Genomic DNA, 20,070 nt, shown 5'->3' on the forward strand with positions numbered 1-20,070 from the left:
ACGCTGATTCTGATACCATAAGTGGGCAGCACCTTCTAATGACCCAATAACTCGTTTCAATTTTATAGTATCGTCCCACATGTTAGCGTCAGCTACCAAGTCATAATGATTAAGCCAGATAGTCGGGTTTGTAGTACCATTGTATGATTTAGGATTAAGTATTGGTAATTGTGTTCTGACACGAGAACTCATTGAAGGCGGTGGAGGTACAGGATTTTGTCCTTGTGTTTCCTGTGTCTCGCCAAAGCTTACCGAGTTCAAGTCGTCATACAGAGCTGACGGCTCGGTTTGATGAAATTTATCTTGAAAACTCTTTCCTTCCATAGTAATCTAGTTATTTTGATAGTTTTATTTATTTATTTTTTTTTATTTTTATTTTTTTTATTAGTTATGATTAGTGAGTGTTTAGTGCACGAGTGTTTTGGTTCTATAATCTCTTAGAGCTAATTTGGGCAACAAGGTTTTGTTAGTATCATCGTTGTCTGAGTCAATTAATCGCAGTGGTATGTGGTCTTTACTGACTTCCGCCAGTTGGTTGGATATATGATACCCTTTTACTATGTTAACGTAACACCATCCATAATTACATTCAATTTGAAGAGCGTCCGGCTTTGGCTTTGATGTCCATTCAATATCAGAAAGTGGAATACATATTTTTTGGTTTCGAACCCTTACTCTTTGTCCATCCTTATCATAGCCAATCAAATGCAAAGTATCAGATAATACAAGCAATTTATTTTTGTTGACTGTTTTTGTATACCAATATACAACAGGATTTTTACATCTGACTTCGTACACACGACTCATAGGCATACTTGTTATTGGAAGTTTTATAAAAATATTTTCTATACTTTTGTATCTGAAAAACGCGGTTTCGTTTGGTATGTTAAGTTCAATTAAATATAGATAATATGGTGTTTCAGTCGTCGAATATCTTCCATAATGCGTTGAAAACTTAATTGTTCGGAACCATTGTGTTGATATCAGCATTGACATAAGTAACATAAAAATAATGACCATAACGATTCTAATAACCCACGATATGGCAGTTGCGGAATCCATCACTTCCAAGCTGACAGCAGGAAATATAGATATATCTGGTATTAGTGAAAATGCCTGTACTGGCCGTGGTTCGATTATGGTTAAACCAACTCCCATTATACCGAAAAATCTCGTATATGTTAATGTTCCGAAGATTACGATTAATGTGGATAATGTATGTAATAAATCACCAATTAATGCAAACATTCCCCAAAACCGGCCTCTGAATGTGAATGTCTTATAGTTAGTTGACAATTCATACATTTGTTGAGACAAGTTTTTTGTAATTTGAATTGCAATGGCACCGTATTCTTCGATTTTTCCATCATTAAGTTTTTCCAACATGGCATCCCAGACTTGTGTGTTATTGTCTTCACTCTCAGGCTCTAAGGTAATATTCAGTAGGTATCTTGTTTCCAATTTTGAATCAATTTTCTTTGACAATTCGTCTATTAAAGCTGACACATAAGCATAATTGGTATAGTCCATAGAACCAGTTAAAGGTTCAGAATAGGATCCGTATAACTTCTGTCTAGTTTTCGGTATGAATAGGTAACATCCTTTACGTACACTTACTATGGTAGCCCACTCGATTAAGGTATGTTGTACCGTGGCTTCGTTCTCACAATGCTCGTAATACGTGTCTACTACATTTCCATGTAACATGTATTGATAGTTGTTTAATTTTATTACACGATAGTCGTCCACATGCCTGGGTATTAAATCGCAATATTTTGCTATATCCTTTGATACAAATTGAGTAATTGCTTTCGTACACATATTTGGGCTTCTTAAAAGTTCGGGTGAGAAAGTAAAGCAAAGTTGTTCGTCGTATGTTTGTGTACAACTGAAATGTATGAGCTCTGCTTCTTCGTCTACTTGATTGGATATTTCGTTAAGCAACCACACAGTGTTATCCAATTTAAATGACATAAATGTAGAATTTATTACTCCTTTAAATTTGTTATACAGGGAAACGGCAAACTATTCGGAGTATATATGCGAAATTGATTTTGCTCTGTTGGATGTTTTAACGGAATTTTAATTTTTAAATACAGATATTTTTGAGTGGTGTTTGTATTGGCATTGATTTCATCTCTAATCAAGTATTTCGTGAATGGTAAACTATAAAAAAGTATTTGGTCTTGCTGTTCAATGGCTATTTTGTATTTGCCATTAAGTTGATTATCGATTTGATTCAGCATTTCAGTCAAGGTGAGCGAATCAATCAAGTCTCTGGGGATATATCCTTTTCTTAATGCTATGAACATTTTATCATAATAGTTCAATTGTTCCAACTCCATTAGGACTAGGTTTTGTAATTTTTCAAATTGTTTGTTGTTAAAGTCACGAATGATATCGAGTATGTCTCGTTTTTGAAATTCGATTCTCACTGCACTTTTAAAATCTTTTAATTTTTTATCCATGTTTTGCATCTGTTGTTTCGTAACATTAGCTAGCATTTGAATTCTCTCATTTATTACTGTAAAACGTGCGTTAGTTGCTTCTGTTAAACCAATAAGTGCATTTTGTAACAAATGAGTTTTCTTATTAGTTTTATGAATTTCTTTACTAAGATCGTTAATTTTATCTTCTAAGCCTTCATTGTTTTTCCCATAAAAGAATCCAGCAGCAAAAGTAGCAATACCGGCAAGTCCAATAGCCGTTAATGTAATTAACTCTCTTTTTCTTCGATTATAATTAACTTTAGTAAACAAATCATGTCTCTCTTCTATAAATTTTGTCATTGGTTCCATTATAGAGTTGAAATCGTATTCCAAATATTGACAATTATTACTTATATAATTTTCTCTCCCAGAAACGAAATCTTGAATTCTTAAAGTGAACGATTCACAATTAGACTTTATTTCGTTATATATTTTTGAATATCGCTGACTATTATACACGGGTAAGTTGATTTTCATGTACTGAATCCAATAATCACTGAATTTAAATGCTCGTCCTGTTTCTACAAAATGCAATCCATGTGCTGCAGAGTTTGTAATAAATTCTTTATTTTTGAAAAGGTTTGGTTGAAGTTCATAAGTTTTCTGTACAAAAAGTTTTCCATAATTCTTTACAGTAGTACTACGAGCTGTCGTAGTTGTTTGTGAATTTATTTTATCAATTAAAACGTTAGGTAATTCTCCCGACAATTTTACAATTGTTTTAGGATTGTCGATAGTAGTTGGTATGTACGATACATCAGTAGGTTTTACAGTTGCTTCTGAAGGTTTCGTTGTCACCGAGTCTTCATCGGGAAACATTGTCACTTCTGGAAAATATAATTTACTAGAAGTGGTGGTACTTGTCCCCCGAGTTTCCGCTGCTGACTTCGCGGCGGCAACTTCCCTAAGATTTTGTTCTTCTAATAATTTCATAAAACATTTATAAGCTTTTCCATCATTTTCTTTACCAACGGGTAATATTATTAGCCAGGAATTATTAAATATTTATCTTCTGAAAAGTCTTTGATTAGTGGACTATCATCGGTAAGTAGGTTACAATCATCATCGTAATAGTTTTCATTATCCTCGAGTGGTGGCTTTCTTCTTTTAACAGTCGTTACTATTGTTGTTGACGTACCAATTGATTCATCGTTCAAATAAGTATTATCTCTCGAGTATATCTTTTGTGGTATGTAAACATTTAATCTGTCTTTAGGTATAACTACATGTTTGCCACTGTTACGATCATATATTCGTCCATTAGTAATATGAAAATTTGGATTGTTTTTAGTATGTTCTGTATGTCTATCGGGTTAACTTGTCTACCATCTTTGACAGTTACGAAGACATCCGGTGTACTGGTAACATGATCATATTTGGCTGTCTGACATCTATGTAAGATGTCAACAATCTCGCTGTTAATTACCAATAGTAGAATAAAATAAACACGTTTGTTTCCCATCACCTTTTTTTTTTTTATTTTTTTTTTAATTTTGTAAAGAAAGTATACATTTATTAAATCATTGTTTTTTGAGGAAATAGTGTTTACAGGCTTTAATGCCGGATAATATACAAGGGTCGCCGAGAAAGTTTGCATAAGTTAGTTTACAATCGGGGCATACTTTATACATAAAAGGTAAATTACGAATAATTATTTCTTTTTTATTAGCGGCTATTAATTTGTTGTCAATAATAGTCATCTTATCGTAGTCCTTCTCAACCATTATTTTATAGACAACTCCAAACGATTTTGTGTCATATGCTATAATACGATTGAATATTTGGGATGTAACAACTAGTACGTTGTTAATAATTTCCATTTCGCCTATAGGGTCAAACGGTACTATGATTTCGTGAAAAGCTTCAAAATGTTTTTTTAAGTCTTCCCACTTGTAAACCAATATTGTAGTCGTCAAATCTCCTGGTTCTAGACTTAACTTTTCTGTCGTAACAAAGAGATCGTCTTTTGTTGCGGCCATTAATAGCATACTTTTAAAACGAGTTATTTGTTTTTCAAGTATTATAATAGGTGCGAATCCGATATTAGTTTTTACTAATTTCAGGATGCCAATCCAATTACAGCATGATAGAATTAATAAAACGCAATTTTCGTAAGAGTCGTCCTTTATTTCCGCATAAATGACGTTATTAATAGTGATGCAAATAGGTATTCTTTGAAATATGTGAGCTTGATGTGTTCCATCATAAATAATTTCAAATATAATTCCTTCCTTTGACACTGATACCAATCTTAGTGTGAAATATTTTTAGAAAGTTGTATCCACCCGTTACCATATTTACTTTGTTTATTCTTATTTGTTCAATTGCTTTTCCAGAACTTATAAGCATAGATTCGCCGAGATCGGAGCTACTAATGTCGTATATCGGCCCAAGTAAGGAGTACTTTTTCAGTCCGTCATTAGTAGATGGTATATAATTATATATCGTACCATAGTTCGTTCCGATACTGAGGTTGTTGTCATTAACTGACAATGATGTCACCCTTCCACCTATATAATTTTTATCCACCATTTCTGTTTTGAAGTTAGCATAGTTTAAATGTTCGGTGTTAATGGGTGTTTTGTTAATTATATCCGGTGTATATTCGGGTTCCGACGGAAAGATCGAATATAACCAATCAGGGTGTGCGTTACAAGAATGTGTATACGCTGGTATTTGACGGGTAGTCGTCTCCGATGGGATGTATAAAAGATCATATCTGTAGCGTTCATTAAAACTGTACAATCTTGAATTATCAAATGATCTTGAATCCGATATAAATCGTTCATTCATTCTATAAAATATGTGATTTGTTTTGTATATTCTCTATGTAATTTGTATGCTAACAAACGCTTAGCTTTGGTATATGATGTACTTATAACCGACAAACAAATTTTCATGGAAGGTATTAGCAGTTGAATGAAATAATCTTCTGAACTTAGCTGACGTTTTTTGATTTTAAACTGTAGGTTATAAGTTTTACAAAATATGATTATACAATTATATGACCTTTTTCCAAGGAGTTGCTTTCTTTTATTATTTAATCCCGACGCTACAATAACTAGTTCTTCAGGTGTTAGTTTAATGTCTTGCCAAATTCCGTGTATTCTAATTCTATACGGCATTAAACTGTTCTGCTTATGACAATTAAGCAGTTAGTCGATCGTTGCGTACGTCAAGAATTAATGGTTCAGTTATAGCTTCTAAGAAAAACGTATGATCCAACAGAGGTGAGTCCAAAAACGTTGGTAGTAAGTCTACTTTCTCGGTTATCAATGAATAAAACTCGTTTATAAACTGTTTTCTACAATATCTCGGTATTGGAAAATTTAATGGCAAAATGAATATAAGTCCGCGTTTGGATGCGTTAATAAGTTTGTATAAACTATCCACACATTTAAATACTTTTTCTTTGTTGAAATCAATCAGGTATTTGGACCGTACTTCAAACTGTTTGATCGGCAAATACTTGAAGATGTATAAATAACTTTCGGCAATTTGTTGGTCTTCGTTGAATTTTGATTCGCTCAAACGTTTATTACACTCACGACAATGTAATAGCATAAGATTGTCGTCAACCAAAATATGACAAAAAGGACAGTAAGAATAACAGGTGTTATTCCTCGGTTTCCCGTACGGAAAATATTTCGGACACATACAGTCTATAATAAATAATACTATTTATTAATCCAACACCAAATTTATTATAATTTTAATTATTATAAGAAATACAAATATAGGGGTATATAAATTATTTATATCGAATAAAGCTATGTTGGCAAACGATAAATCCACTAGGGAACCCATTTATAATTTGTGGCAAAAAGTTCTCACAACGGGTACAACATTTTCCAGTTTGTGGTAAGCGGTTTATTAACAAATATTCATTGGTTAGCCCGGTGATCATTAAACGGTTTTTATATTTCTGTAGATATGTTATAAAATTTTCCATCTGTACAGTGTATTTAACTGTCATGAACTGCATATCGTAAATGTATATTAGATTACAATCACATACAACCATCATTTCTCCGGCTCCGATGGCTATTTTCCTAACGTGGGACTCTGGTAATCGATAGGTTTGAAATTCCAGGTTTGATTGTAACATAGCTTTAACGTCAAAGCTATAAAGCAGTTGTCCAGTTTCTGACAGTTCAACGCCTACAATCTTCATTTCCCCAATTGTGTATAAATTAAGCGGTTGGTTGTCGAATGATAACAATCTTGTCTGATATATAAGTTCATAGTTGAATGAGTGATTTTCAATATAAACTCTAATCAACGCCACGTTCTCGCCATTTTGTAAGAGTAGGATAAGTCCGTCATTTGGATAGAATAGAGCAGATAGTATACTAAAATCTGATACTCCTGTTGCCAAATATCCAATAATTTCATAAGTGACGTCGTGAATATTGCCGTCATTGATTCGGATTAATCGCCCTCCATATGTCATCCCTAGTATGCCAAACTCGGTTTTCTGTAGTGAAACTACACGCTCTTCACCGATGTTTGTAATGTTATACGTGTTTGCATTAAAATAGTATATGTTACTAGTATCAGTAATTATGTACATCCCACAGTCGTTGAGTGGAACTATACATGTGACCTCATCAGTTGTCGCTACCATTGATAAACGGAATTGATAGCCGTCGAGACTGTAAACGTATAGATATCCAGTGTTGAGTCCAATGACAATTTCTCTTGACGAGATGACGAGACTCCAACAGCTGTAACGTACGTGTAGTATGTGTGCCAATTATCGGTCAATAAAATTTCCGTTGGTGCCATTTTTGGATTTATTGGTGAATATTCGGTGATGACATCAGGTTTAAGTTGTTCCATCCAATGTATATCTACAGGTTTCAACTGATCAGATAACCACCAGTTACCATCCACTGGTGCCCGCAGACCAGTATCCCAAACCTGGGGTAGGTCAGACTCGGTCTTAACTGTTATCTCGTTTTCATAACAGCCGTGAAAATTTTCAACAAATTGAACAATTGGCTCAACACCCGCATTGATATTAGTAATGGTTTCATCACAAGGTTCAGTTTTGATGCGTTTTGGTGATGACTCACCATAAATTGCATCGATATCTGTACTCGAAATAGGTGACGTTCCAGAAAACAGTTCATCAAATCCGAGTGAGTGCATCTCTTCTAATATTTTATTGTTATCGTATGTAGATAATGTAGTGAAGAAGTCGTCCATTTCTTCTTTGCTAAGCGGGGCAAAGTCTGGACTTTCATATGACGTTGAAGGTTGTGGTTCCATACTACGTAGTGATAAATGTATTATAGGCAACGCCCTAAGACATCATGCTCGGACAGGCCTATAATTTATGTTGAATACTGGCTACGCCCAAAGCCATTCGGCTCGGACTCAACGCCAGTCTCGGGTATCATTTGATCCCTCATCGTTGCTCACCAAATGTAGGGGAAGTGGGTATATTACGGGTATCTAGGCTTGTCTAACCTTTCTTATTTAAACCAAACACTCGGCAATACACCACTTACCTTACGGTTTTGACTCTTTTAGTGATAACTTATAGTAATGCGTGGCTTAGGAACGAGCGGTTTCCTATTTAATCTAYTCTGACCAATTAGGTCTGTCACCCAAATAGGGTCTGTCACCCGAGTAGGGTCTCACCCGAGTAGGGTCTGTCACCCAAATAGGCTTTGTCACCCAATAGGGTCTGTCACCCAAATAGGGTCTGTCACCCAAATAGGGTCTGTCACCCAAATAGGGTCTGTCACCCAAATAGGGTCTGGCACCCAAATAGGGTCTGTCACCCAAATAGGGTTTCAGATCCGTCTAGGGTTTCAGACCCGTCTAGGGTTTCAGACCCGTCTAGGGTTTCAGATCCKTCTAGGGTTTCAGATCCGTGCAGGGTTTCAGATCCGTGTAGGGTTTAAGAACCGTGTAGGGTTTAAGAACCGTGTAGGGTTTCAGATCCGTATAGGGTTTAAGATCCGTATAGGGTTTAAGATCCGTATAGGGTTTCAGACCTGTATAGAGTCACARATCAGAAGGCCYGGAAGGACCGTGGGCCTATAAGGACCGTGGRCCTATAAGGASCGTGGGCCTATAAGGACCGTGGACCTATAAGGACCGTGGGCCTATAAGGACCGTGGGCCTATAAGGTACACTAAGAGCCGTCCGTTAACGGATACGGGGTCCGGAGTTCTCATAATAAAAATATTTACTTACGTAATAGTTGTTAGCTGTCCGCGTAGTTGTGGATAGGTCCAAAGGCGTCCGTTAAGATGTCCAACGATTGGTCCGCGAGGGTAGAATAAACACACAAAGTAATATGCAAATACTTTTATTAATTCACTTGAAAGTTGATACACAAGGTATGACTCCAAATGGAGAACTGATTTTGGTGTCTGAGAGACACCTCTATTTATACTAAAGTGTACGTGAGGAGAAAGTGTGTCACATTGAGTCAGGATTTAATCACTATTAAAACTAGGAGTTTACTATTCACTTTTTTATATAACATTTCAGTGCATTATTTTAATACTGCAATATTGAATAAAAACAAAATAAAACTCTGTTAAAAACAAGGTGTTTACCTCTAGATTTTCAATATAACATTTTAGTGCTTTTATAAATTTTTAACAAAAAATAATGATAATTATTGCAATAATTTTTCAGAGAAAAATAAAACAAAAATACATTACAATATAATTAGTAAATACAACCTTGGCTTCAATATAAATAATATAAAATTATAACAAACAAAATTTCAATACTTTAATAAATACATGCAAATGTTTATTAATTATAAAATATCGTTTATTTTGTTTGTTATTTATGTGTTGTATAATATAAGGAAAAAATTTTAAAAAATTATTTAATAATAATTTCTAAGTGCATTTTGAATCATAAATTTTGACCCACTATTGCAATATTTAAATAAACTTTTGACATAATTTAAATATTAAGTTAAAATAAAGAAAATAAAATTTTCATATAACCTATTTAAAAGTTAATTAATTTAATAATTAAAACTAAAATAATAAAATAAATAAAATTTTGCCTTTATCTAAGATTTTAAACTTAATTTAAATAATAGGACATAAGAAATAAAATAAGGTTTAATAAACTTTTGTATTTAAATTAAAAATTTATAAAAAACAATGAGCTTTACATAGGCTCGATATCGGGTTTGCAATACATTTTTTATTAAGTTAAAAAAAACTAAAATAAAAACACAATTAACTTTTATAACATTTATTTAGTTTATTTTAGCAATAAATTAGTGTATTTAAATAAAAAATAAAAAAAAATAAAAATTAATTTGGGTCGTAATAAACAAAAAATCGTTAGCTTTGCATAGGCTTGAAGTCGGGATTTTTGTGTAATTTTGATAGTTTTAATTGTTTTAAACTATTTTGATGATAATTACCAATTTTTTAATTTGGCCTATTTTATAGATAATTTATTTGTGATTATTTTAATGACAATAAAAATTATAAAATACCCTTGAATAAAAAAGTTATGATAAAAAATGTGATCATTATTTTGTAAATTTTTTTATTAAATGACTATTAAAATTAAATTTTTAATTATTAGTAATTATTTCCCAATTTTTTTATTTATGCTAATTTGTAGCTTATTAAATGTGCTATTAAATTATATAAACAATTTATTTAAAATACCTTTGAATAAGAAAGTTATAAGATAAAATGTAATGTCTTATTAAAATTTTCAAAAAATTAATTTGATATAAAAGTTGAATTTTTAATTATTTTGAAATAATTCCCAATTTTTTAATTAATGCTAATTTATAGACAACCAAAATGTAAATTTAATAATAAAAATTAATTTATAAAAATATATTTGAATAAAAAAGTTATAGCTATTATTGTAACTTTTTATAACAAAAATTGGAATAAATAAAATTACGATTTTATWAAATTCTTAATTTAATTATTGATATCCAATTTTGATTTTTAACTATTATTTTAGACTATTATCTGTAGTATATAAAAACAAAAACAAATTATAAATTATATCCTTGTTTTAAAAAGTTATGATTATTATAAACMTAATATTTTGCACAAAAAATAACATATAAAAATAGTTTTTAATTTATTTCTATATTTAATTATCAATATCCGTAATATTTTTTATTGTGTTTTTATAGACCTTAATATACACTATAATATAGCATTTTTATATATTYRAAGTTATCTTTGTTTTAAAAAGTTATGAGTCATTTCGTATAACCATTAACAAAATTTTATTTAATTTTTAAAAATTTGAAATTAAAATTAAAATACAAGACAATAATTCCCAATTTGTGTTTTAGTCTATTATTGYAGAAGATTATTTGTAGTTTATAAAATTAATTATAAATATTTAATTATACCATTGAATTAAAAAGTTGTGAGTGTTTTTTCTAAAACTTTTTGTCAAAAAATAACATAAAAATTGTTTTTTTATTCTATTTTTTATATCTGTTTATTAATATCCGTAAATTAATTTAATGTGTTTTAATAGACCTTAGTATACACTATAATATAGCATTTAAATATAGTTGAAATTATCTTTGTTTCAAAAAGTTATGATTAATTTTGTATAACATTAACAAAATTTTAAAATTAAAAATAAAATACAAAACATAAGTTCCCAATTTTTATTTTAATCTATAATTATAGACATTAATGTATAGAATATTAAAATATAAAAAATTATTAAAATATACCCTTGAATAATATAGTTATGAGCAAATTACTAAAATTAAACAATAGAAAAATATAGTATATATGTGTAAACAATATGATATATGTATTATTTTTTATGTATAGTTAACCGATTAATTTATTTAGATCTGAAGGATTTTTTATTGTCTTTTAATTTTTGTTTAATTTTCATTATTTCCGGGTCTAGCCTCTCTTTGTCTCTCATCCATTGAAATGACATGTTGCCACAGTTGTCGAGTGCAGGTTTTATTTTACCATCAATGTATTGTTGATAAATTTTAACTGACATACGAGCGTCTTGTAGTGGTGAATGCCCGGGTGGTATTGGTCTACCTTTGTCTACGGGAATAGTGTATTCCTGTATGCGTTTATTGAAGACAGCGTAAGCCATTGTTTTAAGTGATATTTTATCATTATTACCACCTGATCCTTTGAAGACATCATGTAAGTCTTTTATATTAGGTTTGTGGAGATAATCAATAAATCCGAGAACTTGTAAATCACTTTTAATAGAGACGCCTATGATAGTGTAGTTATCCAAGTAGTAAACAATTTTTTCTTGTATGTCCTTTAGTTCAACACCATTAGTAACCATATCACGTGTAAGACCGGACCATCTGGTCATTAGGTTGACATCAAATGGATTTAGTTTAACAAATGCATGAAATATAACATAACTCTTGAGTCCCATATTGAGAACTTTTCTTGAACTCAATGATGAGCAGATAGTGACCCAACCCGCCAATAATTTGTTGGTGTATTTATCTTTTGCGAACTCGATGTCGAGACCAAGTATGACATCCTTTGGTGGGTCATTTGATCGGTAATATGGTATGCTTCTAATCAATAGTTGAGGACTTTGTTTACGTTTGCCTCTTTTTGTTTTCCCGAACCGAATGTTCCTTCTGTTGATGTCTTTTATAATAACGGTTGACGCCGTGTAACCATCTGTTGATTCGGTGATGCTTTTCTCTTTGTTTTGACCATTTGCTAGACTCCTCATTCTCTTGTTGTGTGTGCTCTTCAATTGTTTTTCTTTTTCCGTCGACTCCGGGAGTTGTTGGCCAATCGATAGCAGGTAGCTGTAGTACGACGTTTGCTTGAGAATCGGGTTTGTCTGGTTTTGTTTGATCAGTGGGGTTACCAAAGATTTCATTAAGAAAGTTTTGTTGAATAAACTGATATTCGACTCCATATTGTTTGATTTGTTGACATTTGTTTGGGACGACATGTTTGGTGCAATCAGGGATTACGTCGCTAAAATAGTGATAACAGTACTCACACTGTTCGTCAGAGGTATGCCAAACTTGTCGGCACTTTGGTATCAAATCAGCCAAAAGGTTTTGATACTTATTACGAGCGAACTGTAGTTTAGTGTTTAATGTACCGATAATTTTGGCCGTTTCCTTGAAATTATTGGTCTGAAATCGGCGATAATATATCTTTTTTAAATTGGACCGTAGCTTTTGCGCGTAGAACAGGATTTCCTTTTCAATTTCAATCCTTTGTAATATCTCTTTTCGGAAGAGATTAATTGTCCTTAAAAATTCGCTTAATTTGCGTAAAGATGTGCTTAAATGAGTTATCTCTAGACAGAGATAACTTTGGTGTTCGTTGTCGCGTTGATTCTCTTGAGATGTCTGTAGATTGATGAGATGGCGGGTAGCAGACACTAGACATTCGGGTGAAAAATAAATGCAAATTAATGCGAAAAGCTCTAAATAGAGCGGACCCTTTGTCTCGTGTCAGTCACTAAGTGTGACGGGTATGGGAATTAAAGACCTTTGTATGGTCCCGGGAGCACAGACTAACAACTGGCTCTCCGTGGACCGGTCTTTGGGTTTGGTGGCAGTTTAAAGATAGCTGCCAACTATAAGGCCACTCCTAACGTATTCTTCGCCTCGATGTCCGTAAACGATATCGTGTAGTCGTCCGWGTGAAACTCGCGATGAGTTGGCCAAAGWAGACGCGTAGTCGCGATGTCGATAATAGATGATCACAAAAGTTTTAAAACTTACAGTTAAAGTTAAATGTAGATGTGTTGAGCGGCGGCACTGTGTTGAGCGAATCCCACTTGTCAGCCACCAATTGAAACGGTTGGATAGGTTGCTTAAGGTGTCCGGTGCTGACTCGACGTTATCGGCACCAAAGTGTGTCGGTCTTAGAGATGAGTCGGCACCAACACCTATGTAGTTGAGGACATCAGCGACCACGGTATGGATCTCGCGTTGAGCGGTGATGGCTTTGATGAGCCAAACAATAAGCGGTGCTGCGACGGTCAATGAGCTGAGCGGTGCTGTATCGACCAAAGAGCTGAGCGGTGCTGTCGGCCAAAGTGTTGTAGTGGTGGTGATGGACACGTGAAAGGGACACGCGACTGACACGGCAAGGGAGCCCGTAGTTGAAGAGAAGAGAGAAAGCAAGAGAGAGAGAAGAGAGAAAGTACGGGCCAAAGGCCCAAATGACTTACTCGGGACTTATAACCAAAACCGAGTTTATTAATAAAACATATAAAATAATACTAATACAATGTATTACAATACACTATAGTGTATTGCGGAGTGAAGTGACGGCAACCGACCAGTTCAAGAGTAAGACAATTTGTGTCGAGCATTTCGCCCGACTGAGAGCTCAGCAGTCTGATCGCTGCATAAGCCACTGCCTGCTGCGCGCGCAAACTGTTAAACTCTGCATTCATATTTGATGACAACTTTTACATATACTACTACTTTGCTCTTATTGGTTAATTCAAACTCTGCCTATTTTTGATCAGTCGCACACTACCACCTAAAGGCAAATTCTCATTTGCATTAAAATACAATACACAAGTGCGCTTAGAAATTAATTAATTCATTAATGTTAAAGTATAGGAAACAAAAACCCTTGTTAACCCCTGTATATAAAATGTTTAAACCAATGGTTAAATAGTATTCACTGAAACGCAAGTGCGTCACTACATTTACTGACACTATACGTGTCACAAACTAAACCTATATGTTTGTATGTTAAAGTATAGCTAATGTTATTTCTATGGCAATATTAAACCCATAATTACAATAGTAAATGTGCCGCTTATGTATTTTCTATGGGTATAGTAAACCCGTATTTTCTATTACTAAATATGCCGTTAATGTTATTTCAATGGGAATACAAACAACATATATTGATATGTATTTAACACATTATACACTGTAGTCAAAACATATAACTATGCAATACATATGAGTAATTAAATATATAATTTGAGTACATTTACTATTGTTTTAAGTGATCTATTATTATTCCGCTATTTATTAATATTTATATTTTATAATTATAGAATAATTATAGAATAAATTTATACTTTAATATGAGTTTATATGAAATATTATTTTAAAATTCTAAAAAACTAAAAATTATGTTAAATATATAATTAATTTTTAAAAAAAACTAAAATTATTATTATTATTATTATTATTTATTAATTATAGTTAATTGCACTACATTATGCCCATGGCTATTTTGTTAACTCATTTCTATCGCCGGCAACCAATCGACGCCAAGATAAATACGGCGGATCACTGGCCAATCGGATGCGTTTGGGTTTGGAAATTGCCGACAAAGTACACCAGACTATACCCGCCGATACTGTACTGGCCGTCCATATATCGTTTACCGATTATGTTGTCGGCGACAATGGCTGGGAATTAAAACAATCGGTTGAATTTGCTAAACAACTCAAAGCACTGGGAGTTTATTTGATTGATGTCAGCTCTGGTGGAGTGGTGTCGGGTATTGGCTATGAATTTCTCGATACATCCAAACAACAACATTCAGCAGCGGCTGTCATACAACTAGAGGCCGGTATCCGGACGGCAGCTGTCGGTAAAATACGTGATCCATTGATGGCCGAAAAACTACTTCAGGATAACTGTTCAACATTTGTATTCATCGGTAGGGCTTTCCTCAATGACCCGCACTGGCCGTACAGAGCCAGCGATCAACTCAATGACAGGTCATTCAATTATCCCAAACCGTATGACTGGTGTATCGGTTGGACAGCGTATATGAAATGGCGTAAAGATTTAGATAACAAATAATAATAATAATTCAAATAATAATTAACAAAAAAAATATTATTAAATTAAAATCTAATATTTATGTAATAATTAATTAATTATTTTTTTTGAATTTGTTATTTTATTAAAATAAGATTTTAAAAAGTTATAAATATTATTTTATTTTTTTTTTAAATAAAGTTAATGTAGATTAGTATTAATTTTCACAACAAAAAAATAAGCCATTAACTTTGGTAGCTCAAAAATATATTTCATAATACAATTATAAATTCAATATTATAAAAAATTTTGATGTACAGTTTATTATATTGACTTTATTATTTTAGTAGGTTATACAGTAGTTTAATTTAATTTTATTAAATAAGATTAATGTTATGTTTTTTGATGTTTAATAATATTTATATTAATGATAATAATAGTAATAAAAATAACAAACTAAAAAGTTTCATAAACAAAATTATGTTTTTATTAGATATGGACTATTTAATAATTTAATAATAACTTTTTTGCTAATAAAATTTTAAGATTCGTATTAATTTAATTTAATAGAAATATATTTAGTAAAGTTTATATAAAAAAAAATCTAATACTTATGTAATAATTAATTAAAATTTTTTTTGTTATTTGTTAATTTATTAAAATAATTTTTTTTATTAGTTATTAATAGAATAGAATATTTACTTGTTCTTATATTGTCACTTCAAAATGTATTATCAGAGCTATTGAATAATTTAAATTAATTAAAAAAAATTATATTTGTTATTTTATTAAAATAAATTTTTATAGGTTATTGATAGTAATTTTTTGATGATAGGTAGTTTTAAATAAAAATAATTTAGTGTACATTAGAGTATAGATTAGTATTAATATACATAATAATAAAAATAATCTACAAACCAATTAAAGGCGATGACTTAATTGCCCACCACGCCCCCTCGCCCCCCACAAAATATTTTATTAAAAATTTTTTTCCATGCCCCCACGCCGTTGCCACATTGTTTTTTATGGGCCCTACGCCCCCCAAGCCCACCACAAAACATTAAAACTGTTTTAAAAGCAACCGCGCCCCCCTCGCCCACCACAAAATATATGATAAAAATATTATTTTCTATACCCCACGCGGGATAATATGGAAACAAATTTTATAACTAAAAGCAATATATATATAAAACACTAATTATGTTTGTTATTACAATTTATAAGTTAATTAAATTTAATTATTGAATAAATTATATATTAAAAACATGTATTAATTACTAATTATATTAAAAACTATATACTTTAAACAATTATAAATAAAATTTTATAATTATTTTAACATAGTGACCAATGGTCATTTTTGACTATTAATTATTAAAATTGACCATTTAATAATTTTTTTAAAAATAAATTGTATTTATAATTTTATAAATAATATAATTATAATGTAATAAAAATTAATAATAGTAAACTATAATGAATGAATCATAAAATAATTAAATTTAATTAACTTATAAACTGTAATAACAAACAAAATTAGTGTTTTATATATATATTGTTTTTTGTTATAAAATTTGTTTCCATATTCTCCCGCGTGGGGTATAGATAACAATGTTTTTTTAAAATATATTTTGTGGGGGGCTTGGGGGCATATAAGTTTCAAAATATTTTTTGGGGAGCGTGGTGGGCATAAAAAACAAAGTTTTAATAAAATATTTTGTGGGGGGCGTGGGGGGCATATAAGTTTCAAAATATTTTTGGGGGGCGTGGTGGGCATAAAAAACAAAGTTTTAATAAAATATTTTGTGGAGGGCGTGGGGGGCATATAAGTTTTATTATAAGTTGTGGGAGCCATAGTAAACTAACTTGTAATAAAATATTTTGTGGGGGCAAGGGGGCGTGGGGGCTTTTAAAACAGTTTGAATGTTTTGTGGGGGCAAGGTGGGCATAAAAAAAGTTTTACTAAAATATTTTGTGGGGGGCGAGGGGGGCGTGGGGGGCGTGGTGGGCAATTAAGTCATCGCCAAAAAATATATTGACAATATAATTTAATAACATAAGTATTTGTATTATTTTTTAATAAATTACTTATAATAACTAATCGACATATTTTATTGTATATCTATTTTTAAGTTAATATGAAAWTWTTTTGAAAAATAATACWATAATTTATTTATAAATAATTTATAATAACAAAWCTGTAATAAACTATAATAAATTTATATTATTATTAACACAAAAAATTTATACATACATAAAGTTTGATTTATATTACAATTTTTTTTGTACAAATTTATATTATCTATTACAAATATATAACATATTATATAAAATATAATTTTCATTGACTATCAAATTTATTTATTTATATAATTAACTATAATTTAAATTTTTATATTAGCGTTTTAATTAAATTATACAGGAATATTTTTGTTTAAATAAATTTAATTAATTATTTTTTGCTATCATTTTCTAACGTTTAGTCAATAGTTATTAATATTTTAATTAGCCAATTGTATTAACAATTTTAAATAATTAAATACTAATTGCTCAATAAAATTGTAACATAAACTGCACTAATATATAATTATTACTGATAAAAATAAATTAATAAACTAATTAGATTGTATTAGGTGCTGGTTTAAAAATTATTAATATAATTTTTTGTTTCTTTATTAGTTTATATTTACTACTAAAATATAAGTTTTAATATAAGTTTTAAAAATAGTATTATTATTTATCGATCAATTATCATCTACAATATGTTTATAGTTATTTTAATATTATTAATTGTCAATAATTATAAATTATTAATATTAGATTTACTTTACTAATTTTTATGATTGTAATAAAATTTTTATATTTATTAATGGAGCATAAAACAATGTTTTTAATATATTTCAATTATACAATAATAACAGTAAACTATAGTTATTAACTATCTAGAAAAATATTTGCTAAAAATTTTGGGTTTATATAAAAAGTTCAATTATTAATTAATATATTTTTTTTAAATTTATATTTAATTCTATATTAAAATATTAATTATTCATATTATATTAATCTAGCAATATATTATATTTTATTCAATTATATAAAACTATGTTTTTTATATAAATATATTTTACCGTCAATTACATTTTTTTTTGTACTTAATAAACTGTAAATAATAGTCAAAAAATTAAACTGAAGTTTAAATTTGTTAAATATTTTTAGATATTTAATATAAAAAATCTTGAAAATTTTTTAATTATTTTATTCTAGTTTATTATTTTTATTTTAAGGTTTGTAATGTTTTGTATCTTTAAATATTTTTTAAACATGTACAATTATACTATCTATAACTATAACTATTACTAATTAAAAAAATATTACTATTATACATTTATAAGATACTGTAATAAACTACAATATATATTTATTATTATTAATACAAAAAATTTTATAATTTAATTAGTTGAAAAAAAAGTAAATTTTTTAATAATTTTTTTTTGATAAACAAGTAGTTATAATTTTTGTTCAATTTAGTATGTTTTAAATACAAACCTTTTAGATATTTAATGATTATATTTAGATTAAACTAACTAAAATTACATTGTTTAAATAAATAATTAATTTATTGAAAATTATAATTGTTTATTTTACTAACATTACATATAATAATAATTTAATTAAAAAATGCTAATTACCATTTGATTATTTATAAATTATATATAATTGATTATATATAATACTGTTTGTCTAAATTTTAAAATATTCATAAATATTAAATAAATTTATTTATATTGACTAATATATTCAATATATGCAACAACTGATAATAGTTCTTGACAACTATTATCAGTTGTGCTTATTATGCAAAAATTATAAAATATTTTTATAAATATATTTTAATACAAAAATAATACTGATAAGGTTTTTTAAATACTTTTTTTTAAAACCTATAATTTACGGGTTTTAGTATACATTATAATACTGTTTTTAATACATAAAATTAATACTATTTATTATTTTTTTTTGGGTTTTATTTAAAAAAAACTATTGTTTAAATAATAATACTGTAGTTTATATAATACTATACTAATTGTATAATTGATTAAGTAGTGATAATACTGAGTGTTATATTACATATTTGTAATACTGTTTGATGTGTTTGTGTTGTGTATAACAACAACTACTACTACTATTATTATAACAACTGCTACTATTATTGTTATAACAACTACTACTACTATTATTGTAACAACTACTACTACTATTACATTATACTACTAATACTGTAATTGTTACCATAAATAATACTATACGGTAAATGAAAATTTTATTATACTATTATAATACTGTATTATTATTATAATTGTTATTATTATTGTAATTGTTATTATTATTATTATAGTTATTATTATAGTTGTTATTATTATTGTTATGATTATTATTATTATAACTGTTATTATTAATATTGTAATTAATGAATACAGTCAGGTAAAGACATGCAATTTGGTGTCGGTGGCGCCATCTATTGATGGCCACCGACACTAAATATATTACACTAGAGTTGAGAACGGGACTCCCGGTTTCGGTCCCTGCGGAATGAACCAGGAGTCCCGTCCCGAAAGCTAAATTTATACTTAGACGGGATAACTACCCGGGTAAACCGGATAGTTGTCCCGTCCAACAAAATATACAACACTATTTTTTTATTAAGTGGGTTAACACCTAACAGAAACATAAGGGAATATATAGGGAAAATATAGGGAATTTTTATGAGAATATTTTATTAATTAATTAATTTCTTTAATACTTATTGGGAATTAAGTATAGTATATGAAT

The 20,070-nt window shown here is 29.7% G+C and overlaps 1 protein-coding gene across 1 annotated transcript; it reads left to right on the forward strand.

Annotated features, from left to right (window-relative positions):
* Window positions 1–14,775: 14,775 nt before the first annotated feature.
* Window positions 14,776–15,282, forward strand: LOC128954668 (NADPH dehydrogenase-like). Its single transcript, XM_054300271.1, has one exon. It carries the CDS (start codon window positions 14,776–14,778, stop codon window positions 15,280–15,282), a length of 507 nt encoding a protein of 168 aa, XP_054156246.1.
* Window positions 15,283–20,070: the final 4,788 nt, after the last annotated feature.

This window comes from Oppia nitens, unplaced genomic scaffold (assembly GCF_028296485.1).
Source record: "Oppia nitens isolate AA-2021 unplaced genomic scaffold, nextdenovo-longstitch-racon4-pilon3 scaffold28_pilon_pilon_pilon, whole genome shotgun sequence".
Classification (NCBI taxonomy): Eukaryota; Metazoa; Arthropoda; class Arachnida; order Sarcoptiformes; family Oppiidae; genus Oppia; species Oppia nitens.

What these genes read in the sequence shown, in the direction of transcription:
- LOC128954668 (XM_054300271.1), top strand. Translation starts at nt 14,776, where the DNA reads ATGCGTTTGGGTTTGGAAATTGCCGACAAAGTACACCAGACTATACCC.